The sequence below is a fragment of the Verticillium alfalfae genome, genomic scaffold (genome assembly GCF_000150825.1).
Source record: "Verticillium alfalfae VaMs.102 supercont1.2 genomic scaffold, whole genome shotgun sequence".
Classification (NCBI taxonomy): domain Eukaryota; kingdom Fungi; phylum Ascomycota; class Sordariomycetes; order Glomerellales; family Plectosphaerellaceae; genus Verticillium; species Verticillium alfalfae.
Window position 1 is genome coordinate 1,850,387 of NW_003315037.1, and position 18,802 is coordinate 1,869,188.

The 18,802-nt window shown below is 54.1% G+C and overlaps 13 protein-coding genes across 13 annotated transcripts in view; 6 read left to right on the forward strand and 7 right to left on the reverse strand.

Annotated features, from left to right (window-relative positions):
- Nucleotides 1-7: 7 nt before the first annotated feature.
- Nucleotides 8-859, reverse strand: VDBG_02020 (conserved hypothetical protein; the record flags this gene model as incomplete). Its single annotated transcript, XM_003007786.1, has 2 exons — nt 8-41; nt 108-859. The coding sequence occupies 2 exons, from the start codon at nt 857-859 to the stop codon at nt 8-10; spliced, it is 786 nt and encodes a 261-aa protein (XP_003007832.1).
- A 609-nt stretch (nt 860-1,468) lies between these two features.
- Nucleotides 1,469-1,885, reverse strand: VDBG_02021 (conserved hypothetical protein; the record flags this gene model as incomplete). Its single annotated transcript, XM_003007787.1, has 1 exon — nt 1,469-1,885. One exon carries the CDS (start codon nt 1,883-1,885, stop codon nt 1,469-1,471), a length of 417 nt encoding a protein of 138 aa, XP_003007833.1.
- A 575-nt stretch (nt 1,886-2,460) lies between these two features.
- On the reverse strand, nt 2,461-2,892 carry VDBG_02022 (conserved hypothetical protein; the record flags this gene model as incomplete). Its single annotated transcript, XM_003007788.1, has 2 exons — nt 2,461-2,688; nt 2,752-2,892. The coding sequence occupies 2 exons, from the start codon at nt 2,890-2,892 to the stop codon at nt 2,461-2,463; spliced, it is 369 nt and encodes a 122-aa protein (XP_003007834.1).
- A 1,577-nt stretch (nt 2,893-4,469) lies between these two features.
- VDBG_02023 (conserved hypothetical protein) lies at nt 4,470-5,289 on the forward strand (the record flags this gene model as incomplete). The annotated part of the gene is made up of 2 exons (XM_003007789.1): nt 4,470-4,603; nt 4,698-5,289. The coding sequence occupies 2 exons, from the start codon at nt 4,470-4,472 to the stop codon at nt 5,287-5,289; spliced, it is 726 nt and encodes a 241-aa protein (XP_003007835.1).
- Nucleotides 5,290-5,538: 249 nt separating this feature from the next.
- On the forward strand, nt 5,539-5,907 carry VDBG_02024 (predicted protein; the record flags this gene model as incomplete). The annotated part of the gene is made up of 1 exon (XM_003007790.1): nt 5,539-5,907. The coding sequence occupies one exon, from the start codon at nt 5,539-5,541 to the stop codon at nt 5,905-5,907; it is 369 nt and encodes a 122-aa protein (XP_003007836.1).
- Nucleotides 5,908-7,316: 1,409 nt separating this feature from the next.
- VDBG_02025 (conserved hypothetical protein) lies at nt 7,317-8,198 on the reverse strand (the record flags this gene model as incomplete). Its single annotated transcript, XM_003007791.1, has 2 exons — nt 7,317-7,897; nt 7,988-8,198. 2 exons carry the CDS (start codon nt 8,196-8,198, stop codon nt 7,317-7,319), a joined length of 792 nt encoding a protein of 263 aa, XP_003007837.1.
- A 537-nt stretch (nt 8,199-8,735) lies between these two features.
- VDBG_02026 (conserved hypothetical protein) lies at nt 8,736-9,281 on the forward strand (the record flags this gene model as incomplete). Its single annotated transcript, XM_003007792.1, has 3 exons — nt 8,736-8,759; nt 8,821-8,927; nt 8,999-9,281. 3 exons carry the CDS (start codon nt 8,736-8,738, stop codon nt 9,279-9,281), a joined length of 414 nt encoding a protein of 137 aa, XP_003007838.1.
- A 474-nt stretch (nt 9,282-9,755) lies between these two features.
- Nucleotides 9,756-10,454, reverse strand: VDBG_02027 (COQ4; the record flags this gene model as incomplete). Its single annotated transcript, XM_003007793.1, has 2 exons — nt 9,756-10,030; nt 10,241-10,454. The coding sequence occupies 2 exons, from the start codon at nt 10,452-10,454 to the stop codon at nt 9,756-9,758; spliced, it is 489 nt and encodes a 162-aa protein (XP_003007839.1).
- Nucleotides 10,455-10,993: 539 nt separating this feature from the next.
- VDBG_02028 (conserved hypothetical protein) lies at nt 10,994-12,025 on the forward strand (the record flags this gene model as incomplete). The annotated part of the gene is made up of 2 exons (XM_003007794.1): nt 10,994-11,089; nt 11,870-12,025. 2 exons carry the CDS (start codon nt 10,994-10,996, stop codon nt 12,023-12,025), a joined length of 252 nt encoding a protein of 83 aa, XP_003007840.1.
- Nucleotides 12,026-13,988: 1,963 nt separating this feature from the next.
- Nucleotides 13,989-15,128, forward strand: VDBG_02029 (conserved hypothetical protein; the record flags this gene model as incomplete). Its single annotated transcript, XM_003007795.1, has 1 exon — nt 13,989-15,128. The coding sequence occupies one exon, from the start codon at nt 13,989-13,991 to the stop codon at nt 15,126-15,128; it is 1,140 nt and encodes a 379-aa protein (XP_003007841.1).
- Nucleotides 15,129-15,478: 350 nt separating this feature from the next.
- Nucleotides 15,479-16,861, reverse strand: VDBG_02030 (RRM domain-containing protein; the record flags this gene model as incomplete). The annotated part of the gene is made up of 4 exons (XM_003007796.1): nt 15,479-15,594; nt 15,679-15,734; nt 15,836-16,423; nt 16,479-16,861. The coding sequence occupies 4 exons, from the start codon at nt 16,859-16,861 to the stop codon at nt 15,479-15,481; spliced, it is 1,143 nt and encodes a 380-aa protein (XP_003007842.1).
- Nucleotides 16,862-18,057: 1,196 nt separating this feature from the next.
- Nucleotides 18,058-18,386, forward strand: VDBG_02031 (conserved hypothetical protein; the record flags this gene model as incomplete). The annotated part of the gene is made up of 3 exons (XM_003007797.1): nt 18,058-18,142; nt 18,201-18,265; nt 18,336-18,386. 3 exons carry the CDS (start codon nt 18,058-18,060, stop codon nt 18,384-18,386), a joined length of 201 nt encoding a protein of 66 aa, XP_003007843.1.
- A 234-nt stretch (nt 18,387-18,620) lies between these two features.
- The window catches only part of VDBG_02032 (LEC14B protein), a gene marked incomplete at both ends in the record, with an annotated part of 2,205 nt that continues 2,023 nt past the window's right edge, over nt 18,621-18,802 (reverse strand). Inside the window, one exon of the mRNA XM_003007798.1 lies at nt 18,621-18,640. Within this exon, the coding sequence (XP_003007844.1) occupies nt 18,621-18,640 (20 nt within the window). The remainder of the gene's footprint in view (nt 18,641-18,802) is intronic.

The window sequence follows — 18,802 nt, forward strand, 5'->3', positions numbered from 1 at the left end:
GCCAAAGTCACTCGGCCGGCCGCCAAGAGTCTCGCGGCGCTCTTCATCAATGCTGGGTTCTCTCGTCAGTGGTTTGTCAAGGCGGTGCGTGTTCCCATGTCACTTACCGCTCAAAGGTTGCATCCACAGCCCCCTCGTCATCCATGCCTTCATCTGCGTCCATTGATGGGAAGAAGCCTTGGCCGGGTGCGTCTTCGTCGCTGAGGGCATCTCTCATATTGTAGAATTCGGACAGGCGTCTGCTGGCGAGCGAAAGGCGTGATGGCGCTTCGCTATAGGCTCGCCGTGGAAGTTCCAGGGTAGGGTCTTCGAGGATCGATGAGCGCGGTGGTACGAGATCTGAGTCGTCATCCATATCAAGTGGCAGTGTCATTTCAGGCCTGTCTATCGGGAGCTCGTCCTCGTCGTCGTCGTCTCCTTGCGCGGCGCGCGTTGAGCGCCTCGATCTTGAGGGCACATCCCTCGGCGACGATGACGTCTCCACGGGCTTGGATCTCGGCGCTAGCGCTTGACTCAAGGCCCTCAGGTTGTCAAAGAGGGACTCCCGGCGCCGCACGCCGACACTTTGGCGCCTTCGGCCTGGCGTCATGGCTGCTCGCCGTTGGTCGAGGTACTGCGACGCGGCTTTGGCGTGTGGTGTTGGCGCATTGTTCTTCCTGGCGGAGGCAGAGTATCCTTTGTGTGTTGAGCTGTTGAGGTAGTCTCTTCGGGACTGCTTTGGTGTGCGGAACGCGCGATGACTTGAAGGGGGCTCATCGCTTCGTGCGCGTAGACGGAGGCTGGGAGTCGCTGCTGAGAAGGTGGCATCGTAGGGGCGAGGAAGGCCCCGCGGCGTTGAGGCGACGGACGAGTCCATCATGCGCCGTCGGGTGCATATGTCGGATTATGGCCAGGTGAATGTATGCTGGTGGAGGTGTTGCTGCATGTGATTATCCTCGTGTCGTCTCGCAGCAACTGCTTTCGTGGGGTTGTCCGTGGCTTGTTGTTGATGTATGTCTGTAGGTTGGTTCGAGAGTGGTGGAGTCAATGGAGCAAGTACATGGTCCCCAGACGGGCCCGGACGGGACGCGACTGTCAACGCGACTTTGACGAGACGGACCCCGCAACCCGCGTGGGAAGCTGCATCTGTGCACGGACCAGTGACCCATCCGCCCAACTCAGGGGCATTGAAACTGCCATATGAGGCACGACGACGGTGGGTATGATACCACATGTCGTTCCATTCTTTCTTGAGATTGTAACAACAGTCTACCTACCATACATTGAATAGCTTCTGGCGGCCGTTAAACGGCTCAAGATGCCAGATTGCTCTGGTCAGGCCCCTGATTATCCCAATATGGCCGGAAGGGCCAAGAGACTTCAGCACTCATTCACAGACAAGCACGCAAGCAGTAAGGGACAACGAGGGAACTATGACCCAGATCAAGGCGTTCCGTGATGGCAGAATCTCCCGGCCGGATAGAAATACTCACTGTCTATCAGATTGAGTCACGCCCGAGCTCTTTCTCATAAGAGCCTCCAGGCGTTCATCGTCGCCATACTGTTTTATTGCCACCTCCTTCCATTCATCCCAACCTTGCTCTATGCCAAAGATCTGAAGCAAGGCATTTGCCAGTGGCAGCGCATATGCCCATTGCGTCTCCAGCCCCAAGCCCCAGAAGAATCGTCTCACCTTCTCATCTCCCATCTGATGCGCCATGCCTTCGCTCGTCTCGTACACGGCGTTTCTCAACGCGAGATCGTTGGTACTGAGAGAAACCTCACCACCACAGAGTGCTCGCACGTCGGCTGATACAAGGGAAAGCGCGATTGCCTCGCGTCGGGGAACAGTACGCGCCATCTGCCAGTCGATTATTTCGGTAATATTGAGATCTTCATCCACCATTAAATGATCTCCCTTGTCGTCCACGTGCTTCAAAAAGAATCGGTCCTCGCCGTCGGCCAATCATACGCATTGTCTCGGAAAAAGCGATACACCAAATAAGCTTCGACGGAGAACTGGGGATAGAGCTGGCCATCTGCAATCAGTGCCAGGTATTGCTCTGCCCAGGCCGTGTAGTACGCCTCCGACGTTTCACATGGTCCGCAAGGGTGTAAACAGACGAACCTGTCGCTGGCTGCAGAAGAAACAAACGGGGTGTCACCAGCAGACTCGACGCTCAGAGACCCCGCTTTGGCAAACGGGTGCTTCTCCAACTCGGCAAAGATCTCGGCGAGGCCCTTTCAGACTTTGGCGGCGTCTCCTTTTCCGTCCCAAGGTTTGCCGGGCATTTCTTCCATCAACAGAAAGCAGACACCGATGCCACAGTCGGTACCTCTGGATGGTATCCCGAACGAAAAGGCACGCGGTGCCGGAACCGCTGTGGGTTCTAGAAATTTCAGGGTTGCAAACTCGCTGCGAATCAGGTACTCAGCGAGTGGAAGCGGAAGCCCGACGGCGAAACCGGAGACCCGTGGTACTCACATGAGCCACGATGGGGATCCATCGCTGAAAAGAATTCGGACGTGGCAGTTGGCACAACCCATCAAGGCGTCAGGTCCAACAACCTGCGAAGGATACTCGACGACGCAAGGCTTGCCTGCGTTTAAGGTAGAGGCGAGCTTGCAGACAGCCTTCTCGTTGATCTCAGCGCGAAGGCGGCCGACTTCGGCGATGATGAGAGCGTTGTAGGTTGTGCCATCCAGGTCCTGCATGAGGAGTGCAATAAGCAAATGTTGAACTCAAGCGATATGCAGTTAGGTAGTTCTTACTCCTATGCTGCGCTTGTGGAAGTCCCGGGACATATGGATGCCACAAAAGTGCATACTACAGATATCACACCCGGCTCCAACGGAGCGCGCACTTGGCCTTCCACAGTCGGACACTGAGCATTGAAAGAATTGGTCCACCATTATGCCATTTGTGATAAGAAATGACTCGGAGATGTCTCACAAGTCGGGTGTGGAATCGTGGAAGGTGAGGAGATGTAGGGTATATGAACTACTGGAAGCCGGAATGCACGTGGGGGAGGGTCAATGTCCGAGGAGACTTCATGAATCTCGAGTCTGGGCACTGGTGAAATGAATGCCGTGCCAGGAGGCCATCGTAGGAGGTTACTCGCTCGAAACGTGGCTCACCCCAATTGGGACCAACGCAGGTAATTATATGTGCAATGCTTTGTTGTAGCGATCTGGTCCCCAACGGGAAACCTAGATTGGTCAGAGCAGTTGCCTGAGGTACAGTGTGTCGTTGATCAGCCCTCCACATTCAAGCTGCCCGGTCAATGAACGGCAGGAAGCGGACGGCACAGCCCCATGAAGACTGCTGGCTAGATGCTCAGGGTAGTGACCTGCCCATTCCCCATGGTGTTTGGCGGAGATGCGGTGTACATGGTAGACTCGGGTTGTCACGATACCTATGGTGGATATCCTCGTGACACTTCACCGCCCCAGCGGGGGAGTATTGTTATACCCAGAAGACCCGGTTTTCAGCGTCATTATAACCAAACACGAGGGTCAATCTGACAGTGTCTGGCCAACCGATAAGTAGACGATACGCCCGTATCGGGTAAGCATTTCCGAGTCAAAAACAATCCCCTCCACACTCCTGGAGGCCCAACCTTCGTCCGTCTACTAAGCATCGGTTGCCAGGAGCTATGGCATCCACGCCGACAGACGAAGAGTCCCTACACTCGGCGACCACCGCATGGGCACAGGCGATTGACACGCCGCCTGCGCCTGTGGCGGCTTTTAAAGACGAACCCTTTAACGACGAGCCGGTCATGGTAGGAGAACCCCAGCTCGTCAATCCTAGAAAACGACGTCGCAGCTCTGTCGACTCTGGGAGCTCTTGTAGCTTCACGGACTGCTATCACAACACTGCGAAGCGAAAAATCCTGTCTCCCCCCTTCATTAATTTTCAAACCACACGCAAACACCGGCGGCGATATCCACCTCACGCCGTCATATATAGCGTTGGACGCAACGACGAAGACGAAGCTGAAGATGCTGCTAACTTGGCAACACCTCGCCCCCCCCAGAGATACCAACACTGGCCGCCGTCAGTCCAGAGCAGACCGTCTCCGAATCGGACGGCGTCGACTAGGTCATCGTCTAAACGATCCGCGTCTTCTTCAAGACAATCATCTCCTACTAAGCAGCTTCGTTCCGCTGGCTTCGACAACGACGGATACAACCGTCGAAAGTTTCCACTCGACATCGGACATCTGCCTCGGACGCTACAAACTCTCATCACGGACCTCCGGGGCCTTGATCATGGGCACGTTAAGCTCCCTGGGGAATGGTGGGACGAGATATGATCAATAACTGTTGGGAATCCCATCACACCCGTTGCTAACGATGGAAACCTTCAGACAATAGATGCTCTTGATATCCCTAGGGACTTCTTCCAGCATATGGAACCAAATATTTCAACATCCTCTTCAACAACACCACCCGATATTCCTTTATCAAGCTTAATCACCCGCATCATGCGCAGCGCTACCGAATGCGATGAGATGAATGAGCCAGAGTGCGTTTGGAGTGACGAGGTCTACCGCCCCATCCTCTCGTGGGTCCTGAGACCGAATGATAATGAATCTGGGCTTGTTGACTTTCGCTGCAGGTACGTCTCGATTGGCTATGGCATCAGCTCCTCATGCTTCCTACCCGCTCTATGTCATCACAGGGCCTAGAGCTAAATTGAACCTCTTCTCCAGCACCTCCAGCAGAATCTCTCGCAGATTCAGCCCGCGCACCTCAACATCAAAGATGGTGGATTTCTGTACCATATTCAAGCCTCCAACGGGTAGTCATCCAGCACGACGCATTGATGAGATTTGTAGAACCCGGCCCGGCAGGTCCATCAACCACAGTGACGCAGGAGCTCTTTGCACCTACCCCGTCGGGTTGTCCCTCGAATTTAAGAGCCCCGGCGCGGACGTCGTCAAGGCAATGGTGCAGATCGGCGCATGGCACGCAGCTCAGTGGCGAAGTTTGTGCCTTGACTGCCCCGACTCATCAACCCGGGCCATCGAGTTCCTTCCAGGCATAATTGTGCAGGGCCATGAGTGGTACTTCGTCGCCACAGTTCCTCCACAGTCACCAAAAGCCGAGGATACATCTCCGTTACCTTTTGACCACATACCGACCCTCTACTCCAGGATATTGATGGGGTCAACGGAACATACCAAGGGGTTATGCAGGATTGTTGCAGCCCTGCGGCTTTTGGTGACCTGGCTGGAAGAAAGGTACTGGCCGGCATTCAAGCAGCAAGTGCTCCTGCTAGATTATCTCGCGCCAGCAACTTAGACCACTCCAACAAACTAGATCTCTAGGAGAAAACTATATAGCTGACATGAGTCAAGGTATCAAGGTTCAAGTTATGCGGGCTTCAAACTTGCTAAACTTCACTTGACAAGATCTTCAACTTGACTTACTTGAGTGCCGACGAGCCCGAACTTCCTCAAGTCAACTTGACTTGCCGGCAGCTCTGTCCAGAACCGCTGAGAATCTGCAAAACACGGTTAGCAGTGAAAGAACTTGCCAAGGCAGAATTAGATGGCAGGTCAGGCTCTGAGGCGCCAGTGGGTTTCAACGTTGGCAGCAGTGGCGCTGAAGACGTCTTTCACGCTGATGGCAGTTGTATCGGTCCCGGACCACAGAGAAGGCGAAGGTAAAAGCCGCAAGGGCGCCGAGGCGAGCTTGCACGCTGTTGATGGCGTAAAACCTGCCGATGGCAGCGATAGGCAGCATGCAGGCAATGACCGTCCTGGTGAACTTGTGGTGCAGGTAATCACATACTGCTGGAAGTGCATCCTCAAGCGCTCTCAACAAATGATTGGTCATTTACCCGCGCAAGAAGAGATTCTAGCGGGCCTCCGGGCCATGGGCAATATGTTTACCACGGGCACTCTGAGGATTCGTTGACGACCACGGTAGCAAATTGATGAATTATGGCGTCTTTTCCCTCCACTAGGTAGAGACAGGTGACTCTACAATGATACGGCTTTGATTGGACAGGTGAGCAGTATGTCGCGATTATGACTTGACATGGACAGAATTATCGATTTTGTTTGTCAGGGCGCACGTCGAGCGCAACGGCATCGCTTCCGTTATGTCCATAATAGACTGGACCTGAAAACTGGTCGGCCCGCTCCTCAAAGTACGAGCAAGGAAGTACACAAGTCATGAAGTCACTTTGAAGCATGTATTGTCTAATTGTGCCGCCGCGGGCCACCAGATCCAGGGCGTCGTGCTAGCGCCCAAGGGCTGTATTATGCGCGCCGTCAGGCGGCCTCAAACTCGGCCAATCATTTCTTGTGGTTGGTTGGCAACAACTAATGTGTAGATGTTTCATATCTGAGCGCACTTTTATTGGGCGTACGGAGTAAGAGAGTGCTTGCTCTGAGAGATGTTTCTTTGGTCAGTTACTTGGTCTGAATCTCGAGGGCCGCATCATGGCGCGTAAATGCTGGTTCTATTTCCGTTGCATGAAGCATCGGAGACATAACATGATGCCACCTATCGCCAACAAGAAGAGTTCCTCTTGCCTCAATTATCTTTGGTTCTATTACTAGGCTTCGTCCACGCAACCTATCCGCATTGCCTTTCAGGGGTTTTAACATCAAGCATGCCCTCCAACAAATCCCGACTATACATCGCGCTGTATCCCAGCGGCGTCGTGGATAATGAGGAGCGCAAGTAAGCTGGCAGTACTCCGGGTTTCTTCACAGATACTTACCTTCTCAGATATCACTGGGGCTTCCTGATTGGACCTAAAGCAGAACGCGGCGATAGCGTACCAGGCGTGCGTTACCACGTTAAAAACTCCCCTCATGGTTGGAAATATGAACAGATGCCAATCACGAACGTCCGATCGACCAACAGCCTCTTAGTACGCATTCTCATTGCTAAGATTGAGGACGAACCACGTCTTGTAAATGTTTTCAAGAACTTACCGGTCGTGCAAGGCGATTCGAACTGGAGATGTCGCACCTGGGTAGCGAGTGCCCTGGCCGAGATCGCGAAGGATGGGATGTGCGTTGGAACAGCTGAGCTAGATTGGAAGAAGATTGAGGCGGCTGCGAGGCAGTACGTAGCCAAGAAAACTGCAAGTGGTCGCTATGGACGTGATGCAGACATGACGAAACCGAAACCAACGTGGGATATGATCGAAAATAAGGAGATTGTACCATAGGGGCCACTTGGCAATCATCTGCTCTTGACAAATAACGGTTGCTAGCCAGAAGCTGTAGAATGCCATGTTGTCGAGGTAATCCACTCTTTAGCTAAGCTATGATGAGCAGATTGAATGTTTTCTTCGTTTCCATCCTCATTCAGCATTCACCCCACCATTTATTACGAACTTTCTCCATCTCAAAGTCTTCAAGAGGTGGTCGATCGAGAAACTTCTCAAGCTTGCTCTGCCATTCAAGTCTCGTAATGTTGCCAAACCAGGCCGATGTATATTCCCAGTAGGGAGGATACCATCCTGAGAACTCCCAGTCAATGATTCCGACCACTTTGCCCTCACGAACAAGAATGTTGAACGGGTTCAGATCACCATGAGTGAAAACTGGCGGAGGACATGGCCCATCTTGCCGATCCATCATTTTCTGGAGGTCATGCCAATCTTGATCCCTCTTCTGGGCTTGGAGATCCTCGGGCTTCAGGTTATCTCTGAGCCAGAAATGAAAGTTTTGTATTGTCGTGAAAGGGCCGAATCGAGGATTTCCCCGGGGTATACGGGAATCGAACAATGAACCGCCAACGCAGCTTTCTACTCCAGTGGTTAGAGGTTTGAGAGCGCGTAGCTCCTGGATGAATTTTCTCAGCTGCAAAAAGAGACCCTCGAGCGCTTCTGGGGACAGAACATTTAAGACTGCCGGTAGCTCATCGCCCTGAATCCTTTCCATGACTATATATGCTCTGTTCTTGTGTAAAAAAGAGCAAACGACCTTGGGGACAGGGATGCTTGTATTCTCCGCCAGGTATTTCAGAGTCGCACCTTCTGTCAGATGGGTGCGGATGCCTGTCTTGACGATTCTGTGTTTTGAGATGGGTACGCAGAGACCGTCTCGTGAATAGAACTTCGCCGTAGTACGCAGCGCTAGTCGTGTCAAGAAGCGGCGTAACCAAGTGTTGTTGATGGCAAGGTGTTCGGTGCCGTCGTGCTGGGCGTCAAAGTCGTATCCAGGCGGAAGGTGTAGGGGTGCCATTCTGTTTGAAGGCGATAAACAAGAGAAACCTGTCCTTCGCTGGAAAGGCTGATAGAGGAGAGAAGTAGGCTAAGGAGTGAGGTCGTTGGTGGTGGAGGGTGTGGGTGACTTAAACATCGCAAATGTCGCAGTACAGGGCAGTCACCGGGGCACCGGAGCATGCAAACGAGCGATGCTGGAGCAGGTGTCGAAGGGTCTGCATAGGAAGAGTGAGCCAGGGAATTCCGCCCAAGGCCAGCCTCGGTAGTACGAGGCTGTAGTTTCGTTGTTGCAGCAGCCCAGACGTAGAACCAAATGCGGTTGAGGTCATCAGCTTGGACCGTTTGAACTACCGTACGTGAGCCGATGTTCTACCGGCTTTGGAGGGGCCCTGGTCTGTCCACGAAGAGGGGCAAAGCTCAAAGCCTGTCAACGTCATCCAGTATTGAGCGATAGCTGGCACAACTACCGAAACTACCTACCTAAACGGACTGCTCCGATCCTCGCGACACCAATTCATCGCTTTCTGACGTCGGAAGCTACCCGAAATTTTGAGACATGGACGATTCAGAGCTTGACCAGGTAAGCTGCTTAGCACCGGAGCAAGCGCGTGGAGAGAACATCAAGGTTAACGCAGCGGAAGATCCGCAAGGCTCGCCTCGAGCAGCTCAAGGCTCAGGGAGGCAGTAGCGGCGGTGGCGGCGGCGGAGGCGGTGGCCTTGGAAAACAGGAGCAGGCCGAGCAACGACAGTACGACGACCCCCCATATCCTCCCAGCTTGACTACTCTTACAGCACGCCTGCTAACCATGCACCGCACAGACAGCAGGAGAGTGAAGCGCGCCAGCATATTCTTGGTCAGATTCTGCATCCTGAAGCTGCGGACCGCCTTGGTCGTATCCGTCTCGTCAAGGAACAGCGTGCCACCGAGGTCGAGAACCGCCTCATCATGCTGGCGCAATCCGGGCAGCTCCAGTCCAAGGTGACCGAGGCGCAGCTCAAGGAGCTACTGAACGCCGTAGCCGACAAGCAAGAGGAGGAGAAGATTGTGGTCAGCCGACGCAAGGGGTGGGACGATGACGATGACGACCTTTTCGACCTGTAGGGATGCGTTCGCCCCCACGCGAGAGCATCGATGACGAATTCGAAGATACCATTGGGGGTTCTGGCGCAACGGAGTTGTTATTTCTGAAGTGGCATCTGTTTTGAACAATGTTGTTCCTGTTTTTCTGTGGAGGTGCCCGGACTGCCGTGGCGGCACCGCCTTGTGATACAAGAAAATGGTTACAAGTGGTCGCATGATGTACAAGTTTTCTTCCATGTTGCCCTAGGCGCTGCTGCCCGTCACCTCGTTCCGCCTCGCCGATTCTTCTTTTGCCTTCCTCCTAGCCTCCCGTTCTCTCCGTCTGATCTCTCTCAGATCCGGCGGCGTCTCAATGCCGAGCTCGGCCCTCAGCTCGTCGACGCTGCTCTCCAGCCTCTCTTCCCAGTACACGTTGATCACCTCCTTTGACCTGCTCCCGTTTCGCAGGGCCCAAGGGCCGGTAGATGCTGCGGAACCGTGCCCGTTCGCTCTTTTTCATGGTGAAGTAGCTCGCAACAGCGAGGCCCGGTCATGGGGATCATGGTGTTCATAAATTCGAAAGCCTTGAGCGCCACCTCCTCCCTCGCGATACACGGGGAGGCCGGTCAGAGCGTGGTAAAAGTCGTGGCATTCGCGTAGCGGCTGCCATGACGGTAGGCGGACGTAGCGCACTCTCGTCGTCATGCCACGCGGGCGCGCCGTGTTCGGGGGGACACCGCCCTCGCGGTCAGCAGCCGACGTAGCACGGCCGACGGTGTTATTCGGGAAGACTACGGAGACGGTCGAGGTTGAGAGAGGTCGATGTCAGGCGTGGGCGGTCACGAAGGATGCGACGACCCGTCGGGTCAGCCAGCATAGCGTCGCGGAGGCGGGGAAGGAAGTAGGGCGTGGCCGTCGTTTCGCCAACTGTAGCGATGAGATCTAGGCCATGACATTGTCAGAGTGCCTCGCAGACAAGAACGGGGTGCAGGGAGCCTGACCTCCGCGTCGCGGATCAACCAAGGACATGAGGCCGGAGCCAATGGCGAGACTGGCACGCTCGATGGTGGTCAGAGGCACATGGCCAGGATAGTTCGGCGGGGGCCGGTTGAGGACGGAGAATGGTCGCGGTGCTGAGCTGCATGATGCGCATGTCGCAGCGCGAACGACATGGCGCGCATGCCTAGCCGATGGAGCCCTGCAGACGGACTTCATACTGTCTGCTGGAGTAGAGGGTTGCGAGCGCTATGAAGGCAGAGGCTCGCAGGATGTTGTGTGATGCCGTCGTACGATCAGGGCGATGAATGTCACGGACCAGAAAGCTTGCGGTTTCCCGTTACTGAACGAGAGACACGGAGCATCGGTGCGGAACCATCCCGACAGTGGGTCCAGGCTGCTAATGGGGGGACGTGCAACCCGCTGGAGAACTAACTTGAACAAAGCCCAATAGAGCAGCACCCTGAAGGCTGCCCTTACCATGACAACGCCTCCTCGCTTTTATGGTACAAGGGACTAAATTCATCCACGAAAGCAGACAGCAAGCCAGACACGCCAAACATGCTTATGTTGTGTTGTTGATGTTCGTCATTCAATCCGCCAAAACATCTCGTTCACGATCGTCAGTAGTCGGCGGCCCCATCCGCAATGACGGGCTCCCATAAAACACCATAGACACTATCCGACTCGCCAGCGACGCAAAAGTATTGCGATAGGGTGCAGCCCGATTGCAGCCCTCGGTAATTGCCATTAACGCCATGGTGCAGTCAGTGCACGTCTTGATAATCTCCTCACATGCCACCTCAGCGCGGACAGCCGGCGTCGTCCGCAGACAGTACAGAAATGTCAGCCCAGTAAGAAACGCGCAGTGTAGCGTTGCTGAGGTGTATTCAATCTTCGTGCCGATATCCTGACGCCTGTGGATCTATAGAAGTTCTTATCAAAGGGGCATCGGTCGAAGATGGTGATGTCGCTGCAGCAGGCAGATGGCCGCCTCCTTTTCTCCGAATATGAATAGCCTCATCGCTGCCCGTACAATCCCCAGCCAACGCATCAGCTCACTCGTTGTCATCAGCCCCATGGCCATTGTTTAGGTAACATCTCGGGGGATCCGTGGCCTGCTCAAGCCCTAGTACACCGTCTCCACGGGCCTGGCGTTGAAAACAGCTAGCTTCTGCGTTCTGGGCTTTCACGAGAACATACCCGTAAGCATACTGCAGTATCAAATTCCACTCATCGCCATCTCTGTCCTCGTCCTCCTCTGCATCCTCTCTAACTTTCTCATCAACGAGCCATCGAGATGATTGATGCTTGCTGGGAGATGAGAAGAAGCAATCGATGTGCCCAAGCGGCTACGTCGCCTCCCCGCGGATCACCTTGCGTGGCAGCACAGCTTACAGATATTCAGGCATCGAACATTAACTCAACGCGTGACGTGGAGGGCAAGAGCTCTCGGCCAGACATTCCACTGGCTGTTCCTCTACGCCGTAAAGCATGCGGTTCCTGGTCTTCCCAAATACACGGACAATTGAGGAGCATTTCTTTTCTTTGCGGATTGGTGTTCTGTGGGGCTCTTCTACGTGTTCCTTATGGTACCCGAGATTGCTGGACTAAGTGTTGAAGATATTGATCAGGTGCTCGAGGGTTCCTGGCTGAACGCATGGAGGACTACCTGCAACGTCAACCGGCCCCCAAGGATTGAAACTTTCGAGGGCCAACAGGATCTGGACAAGGGTGACGGCCAGAGGTGCATCAACAGATCGAAGCTGTTCGACCTTTCCATGACATGATGTGGTGATCATATGATAGCGATGTACTCCCAAAATCATCGGAAAAGGAGAAGGGCTGCATCACAATGGTTTGGTTGGCTGGCAGGGATACACCATGCAAGAGGACCACAGGCCCTTGAGCAGTCTTTTGACATCCGTCTGACAAGACTACTCCAAAGGTGCTGATTTACGGTCAAGGGTCAACTCGGGATCACAGTGTGTTATGTTGCCAAGTGGTCGAAAGAAGATCTATTCATTTCATACACTTCCGGTAAGCCAAGAGAGAAACGTTCAGATCATGACGCATAGTCACGAAGGCCTGAGTATTCTTGCTTAGTCACCGGAGCATTCACAGAAGTGGGCCACTTTTCTGCGACCTGTTGTGGGAAGCCAAACAGTTGACAAAAAGCTTGAGACGCTCAAAGTCTCTCACCGAACAACACCACCACAACTGCAACCAAGATGACTAAATATACACACCCCGACACCCCTACGAAATCCAGGATTCTAGGGGCTATTGATTATATGGAAAAATATAACATACCCTATATGAAAAGCCGTGTTTTTGCCCTTAATGGGGTCTCTAAATCTTCTGGATATCGGATCCTGAGAGAACGCAATGAACGCCGCCTCCAGAGCGACCCCCAACGTGAAGAGACTCGTGGCCGCCCTCGCACCCTTACGCCCAAGGAGCTCAAGCTTATAGAGAAGCTTATCTGGAAAGCGGGTTATGAAGGACGTACTGTCTCTTGGCAATCTATCGCTCTCGAGGCTGGCGTTCAGACTCCTTGTTCTACGCGAACCATCCAGAGAGCTCTCGGACCCCTTGGGTATAGGAAGTGTATTGCCTGCCCTAAGAAATGTGTTTCTCCAGCAGTCGCCCTACGACGTCTTCAAGCTGCAGAGAAGGCCCTGGAACTCCGCCCTACTCCGGAGAGCTGGAGAGATATCCGGTTTAGCGACGAGGTCCTTTTTAGTATTGGGCCCGAGGGCAAGGCGCGGATTGTCCACAAGCAAGGCGAGCGGCATTGTCCTGACTGTTCCCCAAGAGTGGGTAGAACCCCAGGAGAAGCATAAGAAGAGACTTCATGCCCTGGGCAGCAGATGGATACAATCTCATTACAAATCTCTTTTGTTTTGGTAAAACGACGAGCTACCAACGAAAGAATAAGCCAGCAGGTCTATCGTGGCCGAATACTCGAAGGCAGGTAAAGCCCTGGCTAGAAGCAGGTCCCTCCTTCATCCTAGAGGAAGATGGAGACTCTGGCTATAGCTATCAGAGATGTCGGGCCTGGAAGCAAGCCCATGGGCTACGCTATTACTTCAACACCCAAGGTTCTCCAGACCTCTCTCCTATAGAGAACGCCTGGAGGATACCTAAGCAGCATATCCTACAGCGAACAGAGTGGGACGTAGAAGATCTCAAGGCACTAGCGATAGAGGCCTGGCAGGAGCTTCAAGCTAATCCAGAGCGTGTTAATAGCTGGGTTGATTCAATGCCTCAACGGATGAAGGATGTCGTGGAAATGGAAGGCCGGATCACTGGGTGGTAGATACCTTATTCTAGGTAGGTAGTGTGAGGGGTTTTAGTGTCTCAAAGTTTTTTGTCATCAGCTTGGGGGCTTGATCTAAACCCCACTTGTCTGGTTTGTTTCCGGTGATCCAGATTGTCGGAATCGCACTTGGCTACCTACCTTACCTAGTGATGAGTCTTAGGCTAAACGGATGGTATCATCTCTGCGACTCACCACTTCCAGCGTGCCACGTTTTCATTGATCCGTTCTCTTGAAATATTTTATAGGTTTCGTCTCAGGCTCATCTGAAAGCCTGGTGTTTCCTTGCGAAACCAATCTACTCGCATGGGTTCGTTCTGATCCCGGTCCTGACTGAAGTCGTCGACAAGCTTATACTACTCTCGGTAATCACAGTCCACGAGAACATTGAAATTCACCAGACCGTGTTCAAAAGCGTCACAGCATAGAACATGTCTGATATCATACATGACCTGCTGGACTGGTCCAAAACTCAAAATGTCGTCCTCAACGGCATTAAGCCCAACGCCTTTCCTGGCCGGGGCATAGGTCTCATCTCAACCCGTGCCATTAAAGAAGGCGATGTCGTTCTAGAGGTCCCCACTTCAGCGATCAAAACTCTGGACGATCTCCCACCGAGCCTCCGCAAGAAGCTTCCATCTCCTCCGGACACGACCGTTCACGCCTTGCTCGCCCTCGACCTCGCCACGGATGCCTCCTCCTGCCCTGCCCCCTGGCGAGCCGTCCTCCCATCCCGCGCCGATATAGCCACCATGCCGCTGACCTGGGATGAGCGCCTGCACCCGTACCTGCCCCCAGCGGCTCGCGAGCTCCTGAAGCAGCAAAAGACAAAGTTCGAGAAGGATTTTGCCAACTGCGTCGCCGCCGTCCCGGGCCTCGACGAGTCTAGGTACAGACACGCCTGGCTCCTTGTCAACTCGCGTACCTTTTACCACACGTCGCCCCTCACGGCCAAACTGCCCAAGGAGGACCACCTCTCGCTGCAGCCCGTTGCTGACCTCTTCAACCACGCCGCTCGCGGCTGCACCGTTGCCTACTGCGACCTCTCCTACACAGTCACCGCCAACACATCGTTTCCGCGCGGCGCCGAGATCCCCATCTGCTACGGCCGCCACAGCAACGATTTCCTCCTCGTCGAGTACGGCTTCATCCTCGAGGGCGCCTCTAACGAGTGGGACGAGGTCTCGCTCGACGACGTGCTGCTGCCGCGCCTTCGGAAGCCTGCGACGCGTAAGCGAGACCTCGAGGATGCCGGCTTCTGGGGTCGCTACGTGCTCGACTCTGATATGGTCTGTTTCAGGACGCAGGTCGCCGTCCGGAGCCTCGTCGTGCCCGAGTGGGTGTGGAGATCGTTTGCTGAAGGGCGGGATGAGGGGGAGGGCGCCCAGTGGAAGGTGGACACGGAGCTGAAGACGATGCTCGAGGAGTATGATGAGCAGATTGAAGCTACGGTCAAGGAGGTCGAGTCCTTGGAGGTTGTCGGCGAAGCGGTCCAGAGGGAGATCATCGTGCAGCGATGGCGCCAAATTCAGACTATCGTCAGGGCTGCGATAAAAAGATTAGCGCAATAAATGACGGCATCATATTGAACACAGAATGAATTCCTCACGCAAGACTGCTTGTGGAAATCCGAAATCAATATTGTCGTCCTTAAGAAGCACCGACCGCCGCATTTGTCTTCTATGTCGATTATGAAAGTCCAGGGTCACCATCGTGTCGCGGTGTAATAAGTAATTTGAACCATTAAAGCAGAACCCAAGATGAAAGCAACGCCAACCCAAACCCCCAATATTGCAGACCTCCAAGCTCCTCGAGAGCATAGCGGTGATGATAGTACAGATTGCAGGCTCGTCTTCATCGAGAATTGCAACCCCTAATCGCCAGTCGAGGTTCGACAGGTAACCTCGACAGAACAACCCGTTTATTCTGGACGAGGTCTCTTGGCACCATGGGGATTTCCCCAGTCGCCACCTCCCTGACCGCCACCTCCCTGACCAAAAAAGCCGGGGTTGAATTGTTGCGGCATTCCTTGAAAACCTAGAGTGCAGAAATATCAGTAAGAAGCAACCCAGATTGAGTGGTGAGAATAGTCCATGGCAAGTACACAAGCAACAAACGAACATCTGTAGCAAGCCCGAAGTGCTTTCATCATCGGTCTTGTCTTGACCCCGCTGCCACTGGCAATAGGTCAAGCCAAACGACACAGACGTGGGTTTGCCAGATTGGGATGTACGATGCAGTAGGGACAAAGAGATAGTGCACAGATCAGGAGTCTTACCCTGCATGCCTCCACCCATCATGCCCATGGGGTTGCCCATTCCGCCCATTGGCATTCCGCCCATTGGGCCCATGGGCATACCTCCCATCTGATTCATGCCACCGCGGCCACCTCGCATACACCGGGCCACCACGCATGCCGCCGCCGAAGCCGCCCCGGTTGAAGCCGCCCATGTTGTTGTTGTTGAAGCCGACGCCGCCCATGCCGCCGTTGTTGAAGCCGCCCATGTTGTTGTTCTGGTTGTATCCACCCATACCGCCGGCAAAGTTGCGGTTGTAGTTGTTTTGGTTCATGCCGCCACGGGGCACGAAACCACCACCGCCGCCACGTCCCCTGTAGTTGCCTCGGAAGTTGCCACCCATGTTGGCACTGTTGTCGTTGTTAAAGGTGCCTGTAGCCCGAGACCCTTGGCCTTCCTTAGGTTGCCTGTTGGATGTGTCTTTGGGTAGCGTGCGGAAGGGATTCACGTTCGGGTTCGAGTAGGCGACATTGTAGCGCTTTTGGCCGGGCGTATTGCCCTCGAGTTTGTCGACGAGGTGCTTCGTAGCGGTCGCAGCTTGTTGGGAAGCAAACTCGATATAGACTTGCCTGTAGCACGATTAGCCACGGCGGCGTCTATGGAATCCCCAGCGAAAAAACTTACCCCTTGCTCTTGCCATTGACTTTATGTTCACTAAACGTTATGTCCTTGAGCTCGTCTTCGCAGTGCGCCCGACGTGACCAGCCGCGAATCTCATCGTCCGTGTTCCACCAGTTCAGATCCGAGATGGTGATGGCGTTGGTAGCGCCAGGATCTACCACTCTGTCGTCCCCCTTACGCTTGGTGCCTTGTTGCGGGGCAGACGACGACTGATCGTTATACTGTTCGGGTTCCTCCTTGTGCTCATGCTGTCCACCATCATCGTGGTCTTCACGGTGGTCGTGCTCTTGTTGTTGCTGCTGGCCTCCCTCGTACTCATGATGTCCCTCCTGATTCTCCTGGGGTGCATCGCCGTAAATATCGATTTCGAATTCGTCGTCGGCCATCGCGGTGGTGTGCGACTGTGTCTCTATGAAAGCGAACAATCAGGGTTGTTATTAGGTTCTGAGGTACAGGAGCCGTCGTTGCCTTTTATGCATCTATGATCAGCCATGGGGAGAAACACTGCGAAACGACATGATATGAAACAAATACCACCACCAGCCACCATCCCGGCTGCGCGAAGAGAGAGAGAATAAGGAGACAGAAAGACCAATCATACGTACACTCCTCTTTCTGCAGACAGGACAAGGTGGAAGGAGGGTTGGTTGATCCAAAGCCCGTCCGTAGAGAGTTTTAAAAAGTCGAAGAGGAAGCTCTGTACTTCGATCTCTTGTGACGGCGACGGGGGGAGGGGTCTCTTGGCAGCGAGAGCCCGACGGGTGTAGGTAGAAGAGTACAGGCAGGCAAAAAGGGTCCGATGGCAAACCAACAGCCGACGAAACGAAACAGGTTGCCGGAGTTCCCAAGCCCTTGACAGTCTTTGCAGCTGTTGCCCTATTGCGCACCCGCACGCGATGACACCCTGCTGGATCTCAAGTTCCTTCGCTGTTGCTGCCTTACGACCACCTCGGTAGGAAAGATCGGTTTGGCCGAGTGGGCTTATTGTCTGGCCGTCACGCCGCCGGTGAGATGAGTCCGGCTTTCGATTCGACAGTTCTGAACGAGATATATGTGGATGAGGCGTCGTGGTGACCTCTGACGATCGCGGTTGTTGGAGTCGAGGCTGGTGATTCAGTGGGATGACTGCGTTAAGCCGGACTGGTCTTCCTGAGGCAGCTTGGAAGCTCCTTCAGACGGGTAGAGCTTAGGTCGCGTTTGGGCCAGGCGTCGAACATGGGGCGGCTTGAAGGTGTGCATGGGCTCGCCTCCTGAAAGTCTCCACCAAGGGGTGTCCTGTGGCTGATGCTCTGTCAATTGGGCCAGATCTGTGGCGCCCACGGAGCACGGCCGCATTCTTCCGCCCCTGGTTTTTGGCAATGTGGCTTCACCACGAAGCACCAGCTGGTTCCGTCGAGTTCCCCATTTCCTGGGGGGACCCTTAGAGACATCTATCCATTGCTAGGACACCTCGCATTTCCCTCCGATTCCCCAATCGCCTTCTCCCTCACCCATCCACGATACCCACGTCCCGATCGCTCTACGCATTGCCAGAACTTCGAATCAATCCTCTTGTACCTCTCTGCCCTTCCTCGAAATTGCAATGGCCGATACCGTTAAGGAGTTCCTTGAGGTCCCCTCGGAGTTCGCTCAGGATGGCGTCCAATTCATGAGGAGGTGCACCAAGCGTGAGTCGACACGAAACGCAACCTATTGTGCACGACACGTGCTGACACTCTTTACTAGCCGATCGCGCCGAGTACCAGAAGCTCGCGCAGGCCGTCGGTGTTGGTTTCCTCATCATGGGAGCTGTCGGTTACATCGCAAGTCTCCCCGCATGTCGCTGCCGCCCTGCCACATTGCTAACACTCGTCGGAACAGGTCAAGCTTATCCACATCCCCGTCAACAACATTCTGGTCGGTGGTGCGTAAATCATGGTACACGAGCGCTATCAGAAGCGATAGGAAGCCGCGTAGAAATTATGTCTGTCGCCATTTTACAACGAGCCAACCCACCGAAAATATACCCGCGGTTACGGAGGGACTCTGGATGGGAAGACACGTTCGGCGAGCAAAGAGGGACTCCGTGAATGTAGGGGACTGGAGACCTCACGATGCGCACGGTAAAAGCTTGAGGGGGACGTGTCTCTCGAATCCGGATTCTCCTCAGTCATACTTCAGATTGACTGAGTGTACAAGGGCACATGCGTGTCATTCTTGTATCATAATCGAATACCAACCCAGTTCGAATCATCTTTCCCGCTGTCTACATCACGTAAAACATTCTTTGGAGCGATGGTCTGTTCGAAGCTGCTCATCACGCTTCTGCCATCTAGGCTCTGCTCATC